At 40.0% G+C, this 17,079-nt stretch overlaps 2 protein-coding genes and 1 non-coding gene across 7 annotated transcripts; 2 read left to right on the top strand and 1 right to left on the bottom strand.

The window, feature by feature from the left end:
* Positions 1–220: 220 nt before the first annotated feature.
* LOC115175321 (uncharacterized) lies at positions 221–9,621 on the top strand. 5 transcript variants are annotated; one of them, XM_029734496.1, is made up of 10 exons: positions 221–411; positions 676–716; positions 1,250–1,319; positions 1,880–1,973; positions 2,472–2,545; positions 2,821–2,864; positions 3,246–3,310; positions 3,493–4,810; positions 5,014–6,685; positions 7,659–9,621. In XM_029734496.1, the coding sequence occupies exon 9, from the start codon at positions 5,711–5,713 to the stop codon at positions 6,641–6,643; it is 933 nt and encodes a 310-aa protein (XP_029590356.1). In that variant the 5' UTR covers positions 221–411; positions 676–716; positions 1,250–1,319; positions 1,880–1,973; positions 2,472–2,545; positions 2,821–2,864; positions 3,246–3,310; positions 3,493–4,810; positions 5,014–5,710; the 3' UTR covers positions 6,644–6,685; positions 7,659–9,621. The 5 variants fall into 5 exon arrangements, with proteins under 5 accessions (XP_029590356.1, XP_029590358.1, XP_029590355.1 ...); XM_029734498.1 differs by lacking the exon at positions 1,250–1,319 and having other exon boundaries at positions 3,246–3,298; XM_029734495.1 differs by lacking the exon at positions 1,250–1,319 and having other exon boundaries at positions 3,493–4,543.
* LOC115176334 (small nucleolar RNA Z195/SNORD33/SNORD32 family) lies at positions 2,315–2,397 on the top strand. Its single transcript, XR_003872229.1, has one exon. It is a non-coding gene; the product is annotated as a small nucleolar RNA Z195/SNORD33/SNORD32 family (small nucleolar RNA).
* A 3,134-nt stretch (positions 9,622–12,755) lies between the features above and the next one.
* Positions 12,756–14,445, bottom strand: LOC115175319 (E3 ubiquitin-protein ligase PPP1R11). The gene is made up of 3 exons (XM_029734493.1): positions 14,161–14,445; positions 13,291–13,399; positions 12,756–13,182 (listed from the first exon to the last, which is right to left on the bottom strand). The coding sequence occupies exons 1-3, from the start codon at positions 14,236–14,238 to the stop codon at positions 13,016–13,018; spliced, it is 354 nt and encodes a 117-aa protein (XP_029590353.1). The 5' UTR covers positions 14,239–14,445; the 3' UTR covers positions 12,756–13,015.
* Between the last annotated feature and the right edge of the window lie 2,634 nt (positions 14,446–17,079).

Here is a 17,079-nt window from a genome sequence, read left to right as displayed (position 1 = left end):
CGCATAATAAGTATTTTGTCGGGAAGGTTTAGAAATCTCAGAAATTGTCTATATTTTCCAGTTTATCACCTTGTAAATATTTACCTGAAAACAAACGTGGAAATATAGACATTACAATATTGTATCTAAACATCATTATGGGATATGTATGAATGAAAATATAAAAACAGGCAGTATATGTGCTAGCCGTAAAACTTGAAGGACCCAGCGGTATAAATAGAACGCACCCCCGTTCACCAGGCCTCTCTCCAGTCAAGACGCTTTAATAGGTGGTATAGGCACATGAGAGAAAGATGAAGACACGCATTACGTTTATGTCAGGAAAAATACAACCCAAATAGGTTGGCAATGCTTGTTATAAAGACGGCGAGTGTGGCTGAGAGGTTGCCCAGGTCACATGAAGTTTGCAAGGTAAATGTAAATAGTTATTTACTTATGTTAGCTAGCGAGCAGCAACACCATGTGCGAATGCACGGAAGACGTGCAAAGTTAACACGAATAATGAAATGAGCCTGGAGTTTGGAGTGTTTATGATGATTTACTAGACTAGAGTCTCTGATTTTACAGTGATGTTCTTTCACAGTGCACTGAGACACTTCCCTCTGTATCATTCACTAACGTTACCTGTTTGAGTTGAAAGAGAATGAACTAATGCAACACGTTTGGTTGTCTCAGGGAAGTGGACGGGCGTTTCAAGCAGTAGTCATCATTTGATGGTGAGTTTTTTTTTTTTTTTTTTTTTTTGTGGCATCATAAGGTTGACATAAATCAGTCATGGAAGTAAGACCCATTGTTGTATGCGTACCGGCCGTGAAGTTTGTATGTTTTACTCGGCAATCAATGTCGAAGTCTCTACATTTTGCATGCTAAAGGCCACACAACGTGTTTTTGTATTATGCATCCCCTTCCTGGCGTCCAGCTAAATTACGGCAGTTAAATAAGTTAAACATTACACTAGATTTAGATTTCACTAGTGTGTCCTCAGGCCACTACCACATCTACAATACAAAATGCATGTGACTGATGTCCCTCCGTTTTCTTCAGTCCCCATTGTTCCATAAGTTGTATTTGAATCTAAGTTTAATTTTACTGCTTGCATCAGTTAATTGATATGGAATAGAGTTCCTTGTAGTACTGTGCGCATCCCCAAGTCTGTTCTGGACTTGGGGATTGAAGTGTAAATGTGTAGGACGATGTTTCAAGCTTGTCCAACAAACATTTAGTTAACCATGTCATCTTGTCTCGACAGTACTGATGAGTTACACCCGAGTGGCGCAGCGGTTTAAGACAAAATGCCGGGTAGGGAGTGGGCCAATTTGGTACGTTTTTCACTCACCACGTTTATTCCCCAAAAAATGTCTTGTCTATTGAGCGTAAACTACGTGGTGAGTTGATACCTATTAGGCAGCTAGTTAACTAGGTGAATTGCTAATGCTACTGTTGTATGCGTTTGTTGGTGTTGTTTTTTGGAACATAACACAAATTGTACCCACTCCTGCATCTCATTCCTAGAGGAATTACTACAGACCCTGGTTCGATCCTGGGCTGTTTTACTGGTCGTGATTAGGAGTCCCATAGGGCGGTACACAATTTGCCCGGCATAGTTAGGGTTTGGCAGGGGTAGGCTATCATTGTAAATACGAATTTGTTCTTAGCTGACTTAACCTAGTTAAATAAAATGACTTAAATCCTAAGTGGCCATCAGAATGGCTTACTATCAACTCAGTTATTAGTTAAATATAATGAATCATTGATTGGTTTTGCAAACTACGCTGAAATTTGACATACTGCTTTTGGTTCTGATAACCCCTATGCTCACTATACAGTTACAGAATATCATGTGTTAACTTTCTCATTTTTTCTACCGCTGCATGCTCAGATTCCATCAGGTTTGTTGCCAGTGTTCTGTGCTGTGGGAAGAAATAGCTGGATCGCAATGAGACCGCCAACTCCTGCAAGTGTTCAGCCAATCGGTGAGAGTAATGCACAGAAGCCCTGTTAGATCTATCAGTGTATGCATTAATGATTTCCTAGACTAGTCTCTGAGTTCATCATGAAGTTCAAGTCACTATGCTCTAGAAATGCATACAGGGGTATCATACCATCAAGTTCCTTTACATTCTAATGCTTTTCATTACTTTCTAGAGTGATGATTGAGGATACTTTCTTGGAAGGCTCTTACCCCTTTATGTGAAATATGTGTTATGCATTAAATTAGTCTTAATTGAGGTCTTTGTGTGGCTCAGAGTACCAGTGGCTGTGAATCAATGCCCTAAACCGTAGCTAAATGTATTTATCCAAGTACATATTTTTGCTTGTCAGTGATGTTTACCACAGTAATGTATTTGAGTTTAACGACCATGAGAATACTTTACATGCACTACCATCTGAGACATAAAAGCAACCTTGTTGAATCATTTGAACCTCAGGTTGTAGCAAATGGCTGAAGTCTTGCTCTGTTACTTTCCCAGGTACTGTTGCTCGATGGCGGGGACAATTTTAATTTGTCTACTTGCTGCCATTGTGGCGACGGAAGTTCTGCTGGGTGAGTTGTGAAGTCACTTATATTCTGATCAATTAGTACCATCTAATGACTGATCATTATCCAGTCGGATTGTCACTTGCCGTGTGTACTTACACCATGATGTTGACCTAGCTATGTTAATACAACTTGCTACAGCTGTCGGTGATGCTGCTTAACATACATTGCTTGAGTAACTACTATGATAACTCACATTACCATCTGAGACAGTGGATATTATAGTGGTTCTGTGTACATGTCCATGTTTCAATATTTAATCATGATTTCTCTGCTTTCAGGCCACAAGGTGATTGTTGAGGGTGTCAACATCTTTGGAACAAATGTAAGTCATTCACACTTTGTATGTTGTGAAATTCACATTTCTGGTGTAATTGTGTTATGGGATAATGCCTGTAGTGCCTATGATTGCAGTTTCGGTTCCTGATTTTAAACTGAAGCTTTCTCGCAGTGCACTGAGACACAAATGTCAAATATCAAGAGCATGTCAATGACGTAGTATTGAATCTGTCATATTGACAACATTCACTACATGATCACTTGCACTGATAAGATGCTTTTGGTTGGTTTCCCAGTCACTTGTTTTGCAAGTGATGTTACCCTTAATATATTGTTTCAACTGAGTAGCTGATAAATCCAATTGGTTAGATGTTTTCATGTGTACATTGTAATGGAGGGAGTAATTGCTGCTTTTCCATTTCTTTAGGTTGCGTGTTGCTGCTTTGCCCTGCCCAGACTGCGGATGCCAGGAGTACTTGTGTACGTTGACCGGTCAGTACAGAAGGCGATTGCTTCCTTGCTGTGTTGGCGCCATGCTGTGTCTTTGATGAATATACTCATTTACGTCTCTGATTTACCATTAAGCTCTTTCAATGCACTGACACAGGACAAACAAATTGCATTAAGTTCCTAATCATCCTATGTGGTTGTAACTGACATTTGTGTCTTTATAGGACTTGGAGGATCTTGAAATGGATGGGAGTTTCTTCAAGAGCTTTAGTTGTGAAATGCTGAAAGTGAGCATTTAGTTGATTGGACTGGACTTTGCTGTAGACCAATTTAAGTTGGCAAGAGGACAATCAAGGAATTTCGTTGGTGATATGTGTCCTTGGACACGATCCTACCAAAGGAGAAGACTTTTTGACAACTGATATAAAAAGGATATATAATTGGAAGTCAATTGCCACTTAATCATTCAATTTGTGCTTGTAGTGTTTGAATAAAAAAAATGAATAGGCATCCATGTACTGTTTTTGACTGGGGGGGTGGGCTTGCAAATTGTGTAATGTGATGTCTAACACTCAACCATACCTCTTCGTAAGGTTGCCCCTGTAAGAGGTTACTAACCAAAGCTAAAGCATTCAATGCAGAAGTTTCACATGAATAGTAAATGCATTCTACCTTGTTTTTAATTTAGTCATCAAGTTTGCTGGTTTATCAATTACCAGCGGTAGGACTAAACCACTGCAAATAAGAACCAGTAACAGCCGACAACGGCCATGTCATCCACTGGGGTACACGCAGAACAATGGCACATCACCGGATGTGTAAATGTGAAGCATCCGGTTAGCGTCTCCACTCACTACCAAATTTGGTGGGAGAAGGTGGATTTTTGGCCTAGATTATGCTACTTTTTTCATCGATGACACATTTGCTCTTCGTACAATTTGATTTCCGAAACAAGAATCTAACAGGACTGGGATTTGTAGACCTTTTGCCAAAGTAAAATTTTTTTTTAAATAAATCTACTCCGTTTAGAAGGCGTGCATGGCCTAATTGAGTTATTGCGCACACACACCACAGATTAGGCGTTACTAAACGGTGATACGCAAATAAATGCTAGAACGCACCACTAGGATCTCACCAGCTCGTGTTTGACTGCCTGCTATAGTTAATTTCCTCCCAGTGGAAAGACGGATCATAACCTATCTAGGGTTACATAAATCTTTGGTACAGAAATCGTTTCACTCGGCTCGGAGGTATGCCAGCTATTTCCGGTTCCAGGTGCGTTCTATTGTATGCTAACTAGTTAGCATCAATTACTGCAGATAATCGGCGAGTTCGGCTGTTTGTTTTCGGAATAAATGTCTAGCTAATATCGTATGGACGTCATTGTAAAATATGCCAGTCGATTACGTGGATGCATCCACAACGTTTAGATAACAGTTCATTACGTTTGGCACTCAAACGAACCTACTTGTGCCAGTAAGTTGATAGCTAGCTACGTGGACGTTGTCGGATCTTGATTAGCTAACTGTCATAGGGGACAAGGTGAGTTTTGCTTTTCCAACTCACAACTTGATTCGAGTGACAACTGTAACTTAATTTAACAAGACTACCGTTAGATAAATGTTACTTTTTTTGCCAGGGATTGTATTGTAAGATTATCTAGCTCTTAGCTGGCTAATGTTAAATCGTAACTAGTAAGTTGGTTAGCTATGTTGTAACGTTGACTCCTATTTTATCCCCCCCAGATCAAGAAGTGGAACAGACTACCTTCAGTTTGATTTGAAGATATAAGGATATTTCCTGTATCCTTAGGCTGAGGAACTCAAGAGAAACACTGTCAGAGATTTAAGATTGGCTTGCTACGTTCCTCCACTAAACAAGAACGTCTTTACCCTGTAAAGTTAGTTAGACATGTTCTTCAGAAAGTACCTGAAAATATTGTAGCCAAGTATATTTATGTATAGACTAAAATAGCCAGTTTTACATCTACAGTGTAAAGATTAGGGATTCAATTTTAAGCTATTTGTATTACTCCAAAAGTTGTATTTTGTTATGGTTTATTTGTATGGCACTCACTGTTATAAGAGCAAAATTGGCTAAAGCAAGGTGAAAGTCTATTTGGTGAAGACATGTAGTTAGTACCTCAGGTTGGAATTTCCCCTTGGGTGTTGGTGTTGCGCTGTGTAGGGACCATATTGTTGGTTTCCATAACATTGAACACACCTACAGGTCTTTCATGTCCTGAGGTACACACCCTCTTGTTGTTTATATCTACTGGCAAGGAGAGAGTTAAATTTGACTCATTCATCTAATGTACTATACTCTAACAAAATCTTATAGCTGATAGAAATAATATACAGTTTAACCCATTAGTACATTCTTCATAAGTCTTTTAGTGTAAAATCCAGACAGAATTAAGGGCACTAAACTAAAGGAGCTGACATGACAGCTGTAGTAGGAAGAGTCTGGGGGTGGGTGTGTCCAGCTGTCTCCTACCGGCCCTGGGCCAGCAAAGTAGCACCTGGCAAAACCATGAAAGACGAGGGGCAGACAAGAGGCAGCTGGGGCTTGGGAGGGTTAACAAAATGGTTTTGGGGAACCGGACAGAAAAGGCAAGCAAGTGACCAAACAACATTGATTGACGAGTACTGGGAAGCAAGTGAGGAGAAAATCCAGTCCCTGGAAATTGAAGATCTGGGCGATGGCAAGCTGGTGGCTGAGGGGAAAGGAGAACATGGTGGCTCCAGATGGTGGAATAAGGTTCTGGCGTCCTCCGACTTCCTCTGGCCAAGAGCAACTGAACCTGGTGGGCTCAAGCAGAGGAAATGTATCGGTGGAGGATGGGACTCTGACAACGATGGGGAGTATTCTGACTATGGAACTCCTCCACCTTCTCCCACACCGAGCTCCTCATCAGCCTTCCGGTTCTTTGCACGTGCCTGGAATGGGGAGATAGTTCCGGAACACTATGAGATCTGCTTCAACCTCCTTCGCCACCTGTTTGACCTGTTGGTGGTGGGATTCCTGTGGACTGTGTCCCCCCCTGCCAAGTTGGTCCTGGAGGTTCTAGGGGTCCAAGGAGGACTGAAGTTGTGGCTCCATGGAATGGCAATGTTTTTTGTCTCCACTGTTGGAATGGCAGGACTGCTCTGGTTGGTCCAGGAGTATCTTCCACAGTTTGCTCTGGTGTACGGCATCGTGCAAGCACTGGTCATCTCTGTCAGCGTCCGGCAGTGTGTGATCTTAGGAGAGGGAGATGAGGTGGAGGAAGAGAAAGGGGAAAAGGAGGTGGAAGATGAGGAGGTGGAAGATGAGAAGGAGGAGGAAGTGGGAGACGATGGGGAAGTTACAGAGATGTACCTGACTACAAAATAATACATCAAAGGAAAGATGATCCCTGAAAGAAAGTTTGTTTTGGTAAGTTCTTTCAGTCTCTTCTCTTTCTCTCTGTTTGATTTTCTGGTCTTTCTCACAGGCCTGATCTGCGCTGTTTTCAAACTGTACTACAGCCTTGGGATGTCAAGTGTGAGTTTTCAAGTTAACGAAATGCAAAAGAAATAAAGTATTGTGCTTTTAGTGTAAACTCAGACTATTCTTGTCTAGGTTGGCAATGTTCGCACCTCCAACAATTTTTTATTTATTTTTTATTTTTTGGGGTCATTTAGCAGATACTTATCCAGAGCAATTAGGGTCATTTGCCTTAATCAAGGGCACATATTACCTAGTCTGCTCGGGGATTTGAACCAGCGACCTTTCGGTTACTGGCCCAAAGCTTTTAACTGCTAGGCCACAGCCCGCCACAAGCTGCTCTGCTTTGAGCTATTTTAATCTACACCCTGCCACAAACTGCTCTGCTTTGAGCTATTTTAATCTTGCAACCAGAGAAAAGGAACTGTGACATTTTCCAAGTTGTGTGAAACCAGCTTGAACTAATGATATATCTATGGCTTTGGGGAAAGACATGTCATTACAGTTTACATAGAGAGCAGTTATATATGAAGAAAGGATGGGATTTTATTTGCCTGAAGGGGTGCTGCTATAATAGCCACAGACGGCAGCCCTATGGGAATAAAGTGATGGTTTTGTCCATGTAATAGGGTCTTATTCATAAGTGCATGTTTGCTACCGAAAATGACAAAAAGCGTTTATTTTTGGGCAAGGTCAGGTTGTCCTTGCCTCTTTCAGTACGTTTTCCTCCGTTTTCTGCCTAGTGAATACAACCCAGACTTTCAGAGCTGACCGTTTAAGTTGTTTTCATCTCCTGTTTTTTCTCTTGCTGTTGTCATCCTAATGACCTTCCCATATGATTTTGTTATGGTTAGCTTTAGGCTATTTTAAAGCATCTGAACCACAAACTGTTTACTGATCATTAGCTTTTTCTTCCCCACAGGAAATCCTTTGACATGGAGGAAAGTTGGAGGGAAGAGGGATGTTTGTGGGAGGGGTGGGGTGGGGGAGGGGGTTGTTTTGAGACCCTGACGTGGAGGGACTGAGAAGTTACGTTTCGACAGCCTATCAATGCATAGACAGTCCCGTGAAGAGAGCTGAGCCCAGCTGACACTGTGTGCAATGAGGAGAGGGAGAGGCTGAAGGACTTTACGCTACATTTCACCTCACTACTGTGATATTGATTGGAGCTGAGGCAAAGCACGTCCACTACAACCTTGGTCAAATAGGCCCAGTGATAACACTGTTGTCATCTCTGTTCTATTCTTCTGCCTTTTCATATGAGTTTTCCTCCCCCTAAAGTACTTTTCTTTTGATACTCAAATTCATACAATTATGTTTTATTAGACATGGCAAGAGGGATTCTTTTGTTTTGTTCACATTAACTTTTCAATATCTACTCGACAGATACCAGCACCTTTTTTTTCATAAGTTTCTTTCAAAGTTTGTTTTTTGGATGTAAGGTGTATTCGCCTTTTCTGTTTATTTCCTGTGCCATAATACTGCATGTGTAGGTAGTTTAACTTTACAAGTATGACTTAGTATATTATCCCTGTCTTTCTCCATGATAATCATATTGTTAATAGTACACTACAAATTGAACACATTTTATTTATTTCTCTGTCTTATCACATATATGGTTCCTGATTGAAAGGTAACTTACAGACCAGAAACATTCAACGGTAACCCTTTTTTTTTTAAAGAAAATGTGTTTATATGAATCTTGGTTGTGCAGTTATCCAGTAGCAAGTTTTGCACAATCCCATAGAAACCAACAGTGAAGCTCAGGAACACTAAATTCTACCTGCAAGGTTTTCTTCTTCCTCAGCATGAGCCACAATCTACAGTATGCATGCGGAAGAGGGTTTTTACCCACAGTGCCCCTGTATCATGAAAGCTTTGACGAATGTTCTAGTTTCTACAATGGCCTTTTTCAGATGGTTTTTGTATCGTAGCGAAACAGATACAGCTATCAAAACTTGACAGTGATGCAGAACGTTAAACGATACCCTCGTTGTGTACTGATAATGAGACCTTTAAACAGTGACACCATATCTGCAATTCCTCTCTGCCTTTTATCTCTTGTGTGTTTTTGTCACATTTTGACTTGTTACTCCATGTGTTGATTATAAAGAAAGATGTTGTTTTGTTACGAGAATGTGCAATGTCCCAGACAAGTGCTGGATCACTGTCAAAATGACTCGAGAATCTGATTCTCAAAAATAATAAGGTAGCAAAACAATCACATGAAAATCCACCATGGCCATGTTCAGTAGCCAAACATTGATCAATGTTGCAGATAAAAATGCCATGAGAAGAGTGACATATCTCATATGGTGTGTTTATCGTAGAAGGCACCCTATTTCCTATATAGCCCTATGGGCACTGGTCAAAAGTAGTGCACTATGTAGGGAATAGGGAGCCATTTGGGAAGCATCCAAGGCCATGTGTCAGGTATTGGGAGCTCTCTGTCAATAGGAGTCATACTTTTGGCAGCAGGACAAAGAGAGACCAGAATAACCTCACTGATAACATCAGAGCAGATCCCTGGATGTGTCCTGGTCATTTGACTTATTTCTACTGGTCTCCATGGCTACAAACCACTAATTCAGTATCCCTCTGTGTTGACCTACAGTGAGATGAGGTAACTACGGTACAGTCCTGGAAACCTGAACGGTCTTGTAGGTGGGGTTGATGGGAGATCCAGGGGTTTATTCATTAGTGCACACCGTAGAAAAACATTGTGCAATGGAAATTAGTTCTGGTAGTCTCCCCCTTTTGGTCTGTTTGCTTATGTAATGGTTCCAAGTGAATACACCCCTGGCCTGAACTATCAGTGTTGTAGGAGAGATTGTTGGGAGATGGAGGTCCAGAACTAACATAATAAACCAATATTCTAATTTCCATGCAGCCTTGAAGAATCTTTCTTTGTGCTGACCTACACCTCAAGTTCAACTCATGTAACACACTTGGACAAAGTGATTTAATCTTTTATTCACATTAAATCTGATCTCATATGATGTATTATATGTACAGAAAGGTGCTTTACCAGTACAGGAACATTGTATGTGTGTATCCGTAATAGAAAATGGTGACGTACGGTGAAATTGGATGTAGTCCATCATACATAGTGTATGTTGTCACAGATCAAGTACAGTTTAGTACTACCGTGTTTGGAACCACAGAGGATATAGCCCTAGACACTGGCCTTTTCTCAATTGCATACTCATGTCCTCTCTCCTCAAAATCCATTGGATGAGAAAGCCAGAGGTCCCACCCCTCCAACCGTCTCCTCCGATTGGGTTTTGAGGAGACGAGGAGAGAGGATGCGAGGAGTATACAATTGGGAAATGGCCTGTGACATTTGGTCAGTTGAGACACTCGTGAACACAGCTTGGGCCAGCAATTCATCATGCACCTTCTCCCTATCCATTCAAAAACTCTCTTTCTCCCATGCCTTCAGTTGAACTGCACTATCTGGACTGCAGTATACTACATTTTGTCCCACTTTATGTTCAGTGTAGTATGGAAAGTACACAGCAGCACTAAATAAATGGCATTTATCTCCTCTCATTGAAACAAAAATGATCTTCTCTGCAGATCACAGCAGATGAAGTGCAATGGATGCAAATATATATATGATACAAAGACTGATTTAAAATGGCAATTGTTTTTCTTCCTAACCAACCAGCATGCAGCTGAAGTTAGTGCCAATGTTGCCCCGGTGCATTCATTCTCAGAGGGGATGATGAATTAAAGAATATACAGTGAGCTACAAAAGTATTGGGACAGTGACATAACTGTTGCTTTGTACTCCAGCACTTTGGATGTAAAATGATGCATAGACTATGAGCTTAAAGTGCAGACTGTCAGCTTTAATTTGAGGGTTACAGATGCACAAATGTCATACCCCCAAGACATGCTAACCTCTCACTATTACAATAACAGGGGAGGTTAGCGTTTTATATCATACCCTCAAGACATGCTAACCTCTCACCATTACAATAACGGGAGGTTAGCATTTTATATCATAACCCCAAGACATGCTAACCTCTCACCATTACAATAACAGGGGAGGTTAGCATTTTATATCATACCCCCCTGACATGCTAACCTCTCATTATTACAATAACAGGGGAGGTTAGCATTTTATATCATACCCCCAAGACATGCTAACCTCTCACCATTACAATAACAGGGGAGGTTAGCATTTTATATCATACCCCCAAGACATGCTAACATCTCACCATTACAATAACAGGGGAGGTTAGCATTTTATATCATACCCCCAAGACATGCTAACCTCTCACCATTACAATAACAGGGGAGGTTAGCATTTTATATCATACCCCCAAGACATGCTAACCTCTCACCATTACAATAACAGGAGAGGTTAGCATTTTATATCATACCCCCCTGACATGCTAACCTCTCACCATTACAATAACAGGGGACGTTAGCATTTTATATCATACCCCCAAGACATGCTAACCTCTCACCATTACAATAACAGGGGAGGTTAGCATTTTATATCATACCCCCAAGACATGCTAACCTCTCACCATTACAATAACAGGGGAGGTTAGCATTTTATATAATACCCCCAAGACATGCTAACCTCTCACCATTATAATAACAGGAGTGTGGATTTTTAGGGGGGGGGGGGGGCGGAGGGGATATGATATTTGCGTCAAATTTTCTCACGTATTATTATTCACGATTCATTCAGGATTAGCCGTAATTATGGTAGCATCCACATTAATGTAGAAGTGTTCAGAAACATATTATTTACAATAAAAGTGAATCCAAAATGACAATACATTATTTACCATTCATTTCTATTGGGCACAAAATAATCTGAAACAACCAAACAAATGAATCCAACAAATTTGTAGTCACAAGCTTGATGTAGTCATTGCGTGCTATGAATATGGGACCAAATACTTAACTTTGTACTACTTTAATACACTTAAGTGAATCTATCCCAATACGGTTGGTCCACTAAAATGGCAGGAATATGTACAAAAAGTGTTGTAATTTCTCAACGGCTTACCCGATATGAATGAAAACACTTTCTAATTAAAGCTGGAAGTCCGCACTTTCACCTCATGGCCATTGTGTCATTTGAAATTGTAAGTGCTGGAGTAGAGCCAAAACAACAAAAATGTGTCACTGTCCCAATACTTCTGTAGCTCGGTGTATATAATCTGTATATACATTTGTTGCATATGCATGGTTTTTAAGATTCTTCTGATTATTGGTATGTTGACATTCTCTCACCTCAACCTCATCAATACAAAATAACATATCTTTACAACATCTTCTCAGAATTTAAGGCAATCTGCCATCCATTCTATTGTTATTTTAAGTGCTGAGACTAATGTACTCAACACTTCTGAGGATTGTAAAGGGCAGGGAGAGGATTGTGCATCAACACATTTTCACTGCACTCCTCAACTAAAAGGTCATGTCAGCAATGTTACATGAAAATAAGAAAAACAAGACTAGCTTTTCCTTAAAATAGTGTCCCTAATACTCCCCTAAACTTTAAATGTTACCGATAGACTACTGTTTGTCTGTACAACATTATGTCCATAAAATAAGACTGTTTGCTGTTTAAGTATTCATGGAGTACTCATTACTTTGAAGTAGAGATAAAAGATATGAGGTTACAACCCAAATGGCAGCCTCTTCCCTTTAAAGTGCAATACTTTCGACCAGGACCCTATATAGGGAATAGGGCAGGGCTCTCAAACCCTGTTCCTGGAGAGCTACCCTCCTGTAGGTTCACTCCAACCCCAGTTGTAACTAACCTGATTCAGCTTATCAACCAGCTACAAAAACCTACAGGACGGTAGCTCTCCAGGAACAGGGTTGGAGAGCCCTGGATAGGCTGTTGTTTGGAACTCGCTCCCTAGTAGTAGTCTGGGTACCAGACTATTTCAGCTCTCTACAATGTTACATCGTCATCTTTCCAAATCCTTGTTTGACAAGCAGGAACAGACTGTCTGGCACACAGGCTAAGATACTGCAACATAAGTAAAATCAAGTATTTAGACAAATAAGGAAAAGTACTCTTTATAAAAAGAAAAATGATTGTAATATATACAATGAACTCTCAACAGCAACCCGTTTTCTTATCAAACAGGTTGTGTATAGGTTGTCTTCTTTCCTTTGTTCTCCCTCTCTCCCTTTTAATCTTTATCTATCCCTTTCCCTCCCAGTACTGCAGTGACTGAACTAAATGAGAGTGTGTGTGTAGCAGTATGTGTCGTAACCCCCAGTCTCCACTCTTAATCATTAATGGGCATGTGATCCTCCAGAGTTCCCCCCACCCCCTCCACTGTGTCCATGCCCGTCTTTCCCATGTCCTAGAATGCAGTGTGCACTTCCACAGCCTTCGTCATCTCCCTCGCTTTCAGAGGAGGACTCTCCGAACTGTTTGGGTTTCTCGTAGACGCAGCAACCTGTGAAGGTGTCAGAAATACTCAGTCATCAATAATACCTACAATTGCATAACAGAGAAGTGCATCTAAACAGCTAGAAACAGAGGGAGGTGTGAAATAAATACTCACACTTGGAGGACCTCCTTCCCATATGCTCATTGTCCACTGTGTCGCTGGACCACTCCACCTTCTTGTCAGTCTTTCTCTTCCTCAGCTTGATGGTCAGGCTACGTCCTTCCTGAGAGACACAAACAGGAGACTTTAAGCTTCACCTTCATACAGGCATATGGTGTTTCTCTTGTCAACAATGTCATGTAGTCAGTCAACATCACATTTGCTAGTTAGTTGATGGGCTGGTACAACTGGTAATGTACTACACTTGACAGCTACGATCAAATCATTGAACCATGATTGTATGAGCTAGTTAGAAAGGGGAAATTCCATGATAACGGAATTACACCAAGACTCAGATTTTTTTATTTCAAAATTGAACAAACCATAGACCTCTATGCACAATTACTATTTTGAACAATTTGCACAGAAAATTTTACAGGAAGAACTGTGCAGATACAAAGTTTAACATAAACCATACAACTTTATGCACAATGACTACTTTGAACCATTTAACGTTACACAATAAATAAATAAAACATTTACAGGAAAAATTTTGCAAATGCTAAGTTTGGTAACTAACAGAAAGAAATACGTTCAAATCTTCGCTCGGTTTTTATTGTTAAACTTTGAAATCAATTACTTTTGTTTGGTATACGTTTTAAAGTGAAAAATTCGTGACTCTGCATAAATGCCGCGTTACCATGGAATTGCTGGCTTTAGCTAATAATGGATTACTTTAGCTATTGTAACTAGATAACTAGCTAGTTTGCTCCAATCCACTGCGGCCTCTGCATGCATATTGGACTCGATTCCAAACAGTCTATTCGTTATCTTCCTATATCTACTACTTAGCTAATTATTTGGGGGTTTCTATAGCTAGCTTACCTGCTGGGGCGGTGGCGGGGTTTCTACTTGAATGGTCTCCGTTATCGTCTCGTTAGAAGTACCTGACGCCTCCGCCATCCTGATGAGTTTGGCGGTATTGAGGTCGCGCCAGCCGTCAACAAACGTCAACGTTGTTTTAGGAACAACAACCACCCTGTTTCTGCAACACTAAACAGATTCGTTGTCGTTGGATGTTCGGCAAGAAGCTGTATCAGAGTTAAAAAAAAAAAAATAGTAAAAAATATTGGCTATATGGAGGAAGTAATTCCTAGACGGACCACTTCCGGTAGCTCCGTACGCAAACGTGTTCGCCGGAAACATCGATTGTTGTAGCTGGCTAGTTAAACGACACGAACATAATTATCAAGGGACCGGTTTATTTTTAATCTCTTATTAATCCAAATGTATTTGGAAAGCAAACAAATATAAACTGAAGATAATTATAATATACAAAAAATGTTTAACACTTCGGCACTTTGATCCCATGTCTATGAATAATTTTAAATGAAACTTCGTTAATTTTGTTAACAAGTAGGTATGTGTGTGGCAACATCCAAACTTTGGTCCAACAGATATTATCAATAAATCCGTTCCAATAAGGCATGACATAAGGTAACATAACATAACATACAACATCCTGCTGAAACAAGGTTCGTATCGCTCTGTTGTTGAATGGACCAAAAGAGGAACAATTCTTTCCTACTGATGAGTCAACAGGGTCAACGGAAGGTATGTTCTGAGGATCAGGTCTTGACACGTTCCTGAATAATAAAGCAACACCTGAGGGAATGGCATCTAAAACAATTGCTAAATTATTAGGTGTTACGGGGACCTTGTAAAGTGATAAGAATTCCTTATAAGTAAAAGAGCCTCTGCATTTACCAGTTGGCTCACCAATAGGATATTATTTACCAGTTGGCTCACCAATAGGATATTATTTACCAGTTGGCTCACCAATAGGATATTATTTACCAGTTGGCTCACCAATAGGATATTATTTACCAGTTGGCTCACCAATAGGATATTATTTACCAGTTGGCTCACCAATAGGATATTATTTACCAGTTGGCTCACCAATAGGATATTATTTACCAGTTGGCTCACCAATAGGATATTATTTCGGAACCAATATTCTAAAAACAAAGAAGTATTTTTATACAATATGTCCCGATTATTCCATATATAATATCTGTGTGGAAAAAAATTATGCTTATAAATTAAGGACCATGACAAGAAAACCTGCCGATGGAAAGCAGAAAGTTTCACTGGAACTTTGTCAACATTATAATTGCAAACCAACATGAAGTTAAAAATTATTCATAAATATTATCCTGCCAACCACTATATGAAGAAGTTTAAGGAAAACATAAACTCAAATTGTACCTTTTGTAATGACCACCCAGAAACGGTGTTGCATCTGTTTTGGTATTGTATTCATGTAAGAAAACTGTGGCAAGACATCAGTAGATTTATAATTGAACACATTTATGAAGATTTTACACTATTGTGGAGAGATGTACTGCCAGGATTCTTTACCTACGATAGAAATAAGCTGAAACAATTTTATGTAATTAATTTAATTATTCTTTTGGCCAAATTTCATATTCACAAATGTAAATTTACAAACAAAAAACAACACATTTTCTTACCTTACAAAAAGAAATTGAACTGTATTTTAAGACAATTAAATACCTTACTGACAAAAAAGCTGTTAGAATTATAAGTGTCTGTATGTCCCTTAAGGTCCTTGTGTAATGTGATATTGTATATTATTTATATATACTTGTGTTCCAACATGTACTTCCTGTATTGATTTGTTGTTAATAAATAAAAATAAAAATAATACAACTTTGATCCCATGTCCAGTTGCAGGTCGTCAGTCAATCAGGGGACTATAGTGAACACAAATTCATATTCCGTTTGGTCGTAGTTGAAGGGTCACACGTACTAAATACAGATGCGGAAGTCATCTGCACCCATTCAACATAGCTTAGTTTTACGTTTTTATTACTTATAAACAAAAATCACTGTTGGGGGGCTCTCATACGCGTACAATGATGTTTTGATTCTTGATTGAACAGTCGCTAAGATTATATTTGGTTGTGATCTTTGCAGAATAACTATTTTGGAGGCAGCAGTTGTTAGCTAGAATGCTAACGCTCATTGAAATAATAGGCTGTAGCGTTGTAGCGTTGTTTTTAAGTATAAAAGTTAACCACCAACTTGCGCGCATCGCCCTCGTGTGGCAATGTTTGTAAACACAGAAAGGGGGTCTACACTGGAATTTGTAGCACTCAATCACCATAGGTCATTGTATGACTGACTATTCTGCATAATTATGTGACAGAGCGACACTCTTTGAAAAGGTGCAGGTATTGTCTGTATTTACTTATTATCTGCATATCAAGAAACTGGGGTGGCAGGTAGCCTAGTGGTTGGAGTGTTGGACTAGTAACCGAAAGGTTGCAAAACCAAATCCCCGGCTGACAAGGTAAAAAAAAATCTGTTGTTCTGCCACTAGCCCGTCATTGAAAATAAGAATTTGTTCTTAACTGACTTGCCTAGTTAAATAAAGGTAAAATAAAAAAACTGATTAAACCGCATGATCATTACACAGGTGCACCTTGTGCTGTGGACAATAAAAGGCCACTCAAAAATGTGCAATTTTGTCACAACACAATGCCACAGATGTCTCAAGTTTTGAGAGAGTGTTCAATTGGCATGCTGACTGCAGGAATGTTCACCAGAGCTGTTGCCAGGGAATTGAATGTTCATTTCTCTACCATAAGCCGCCTCCAATGTCGTTTTATAGAATTTGGCAGTACGTCCATCCGGCCTCAGAACCGCAGACCACATGTAACCACGTCAGCCCAGGACCTCCACATCCGGCTTCTTCACCTGTGGGATCGTCTGAGACCA

The sequence above is a fragment of the Salmo trutta genome, chromosome 36, assembly GCF_901001165.1.
Source record: "Salmo trutta chromosome 36, fSalTru1.1, whole genome shotgun sequence".
NCBI lineage: Eukaryota > Metazoa > Chordata > Actinopteri > Salmoniformes > Salmonidae > Salmo > Salmo trutta.
This window is presented reverse-complemented; position numbering and strand designations above follow the sequence as displayed.

Excerpts from the sequence above, each read along its gene's own strand:
- LOC115175321 (XM_029734497.1), top strand. The coding sequence starts at position 5,711 with ATGACAGCTGTAGTAGGAAGAGTCTGGGGGTGGGTGTGTCCAGCTGTC.
- LOC115175319 (XM_029734493.1), bottom strand. The coding sequence starts at position 14,238 with ATGGCGGAGGCGTCAGGTACTTCTAACGAGACGATAACGGAGACCATT. Across the intron at positions 13,400-14,160 it reads CCCCGCCACCGCCCCAGCAG|GAAGGACGTAGCCTGACCAT; the intron begins GTAAGCTAGCTA and ends TGTGTCTCTCAG. Across the intron at positions 13,183-13,290 it reads GGGAAGGAGGTCCTCCAAGT|GTTGCTGCGTCTACGAGAAA; the intron begins GTGAGTATTTAT and ends ACACCTTCACAG.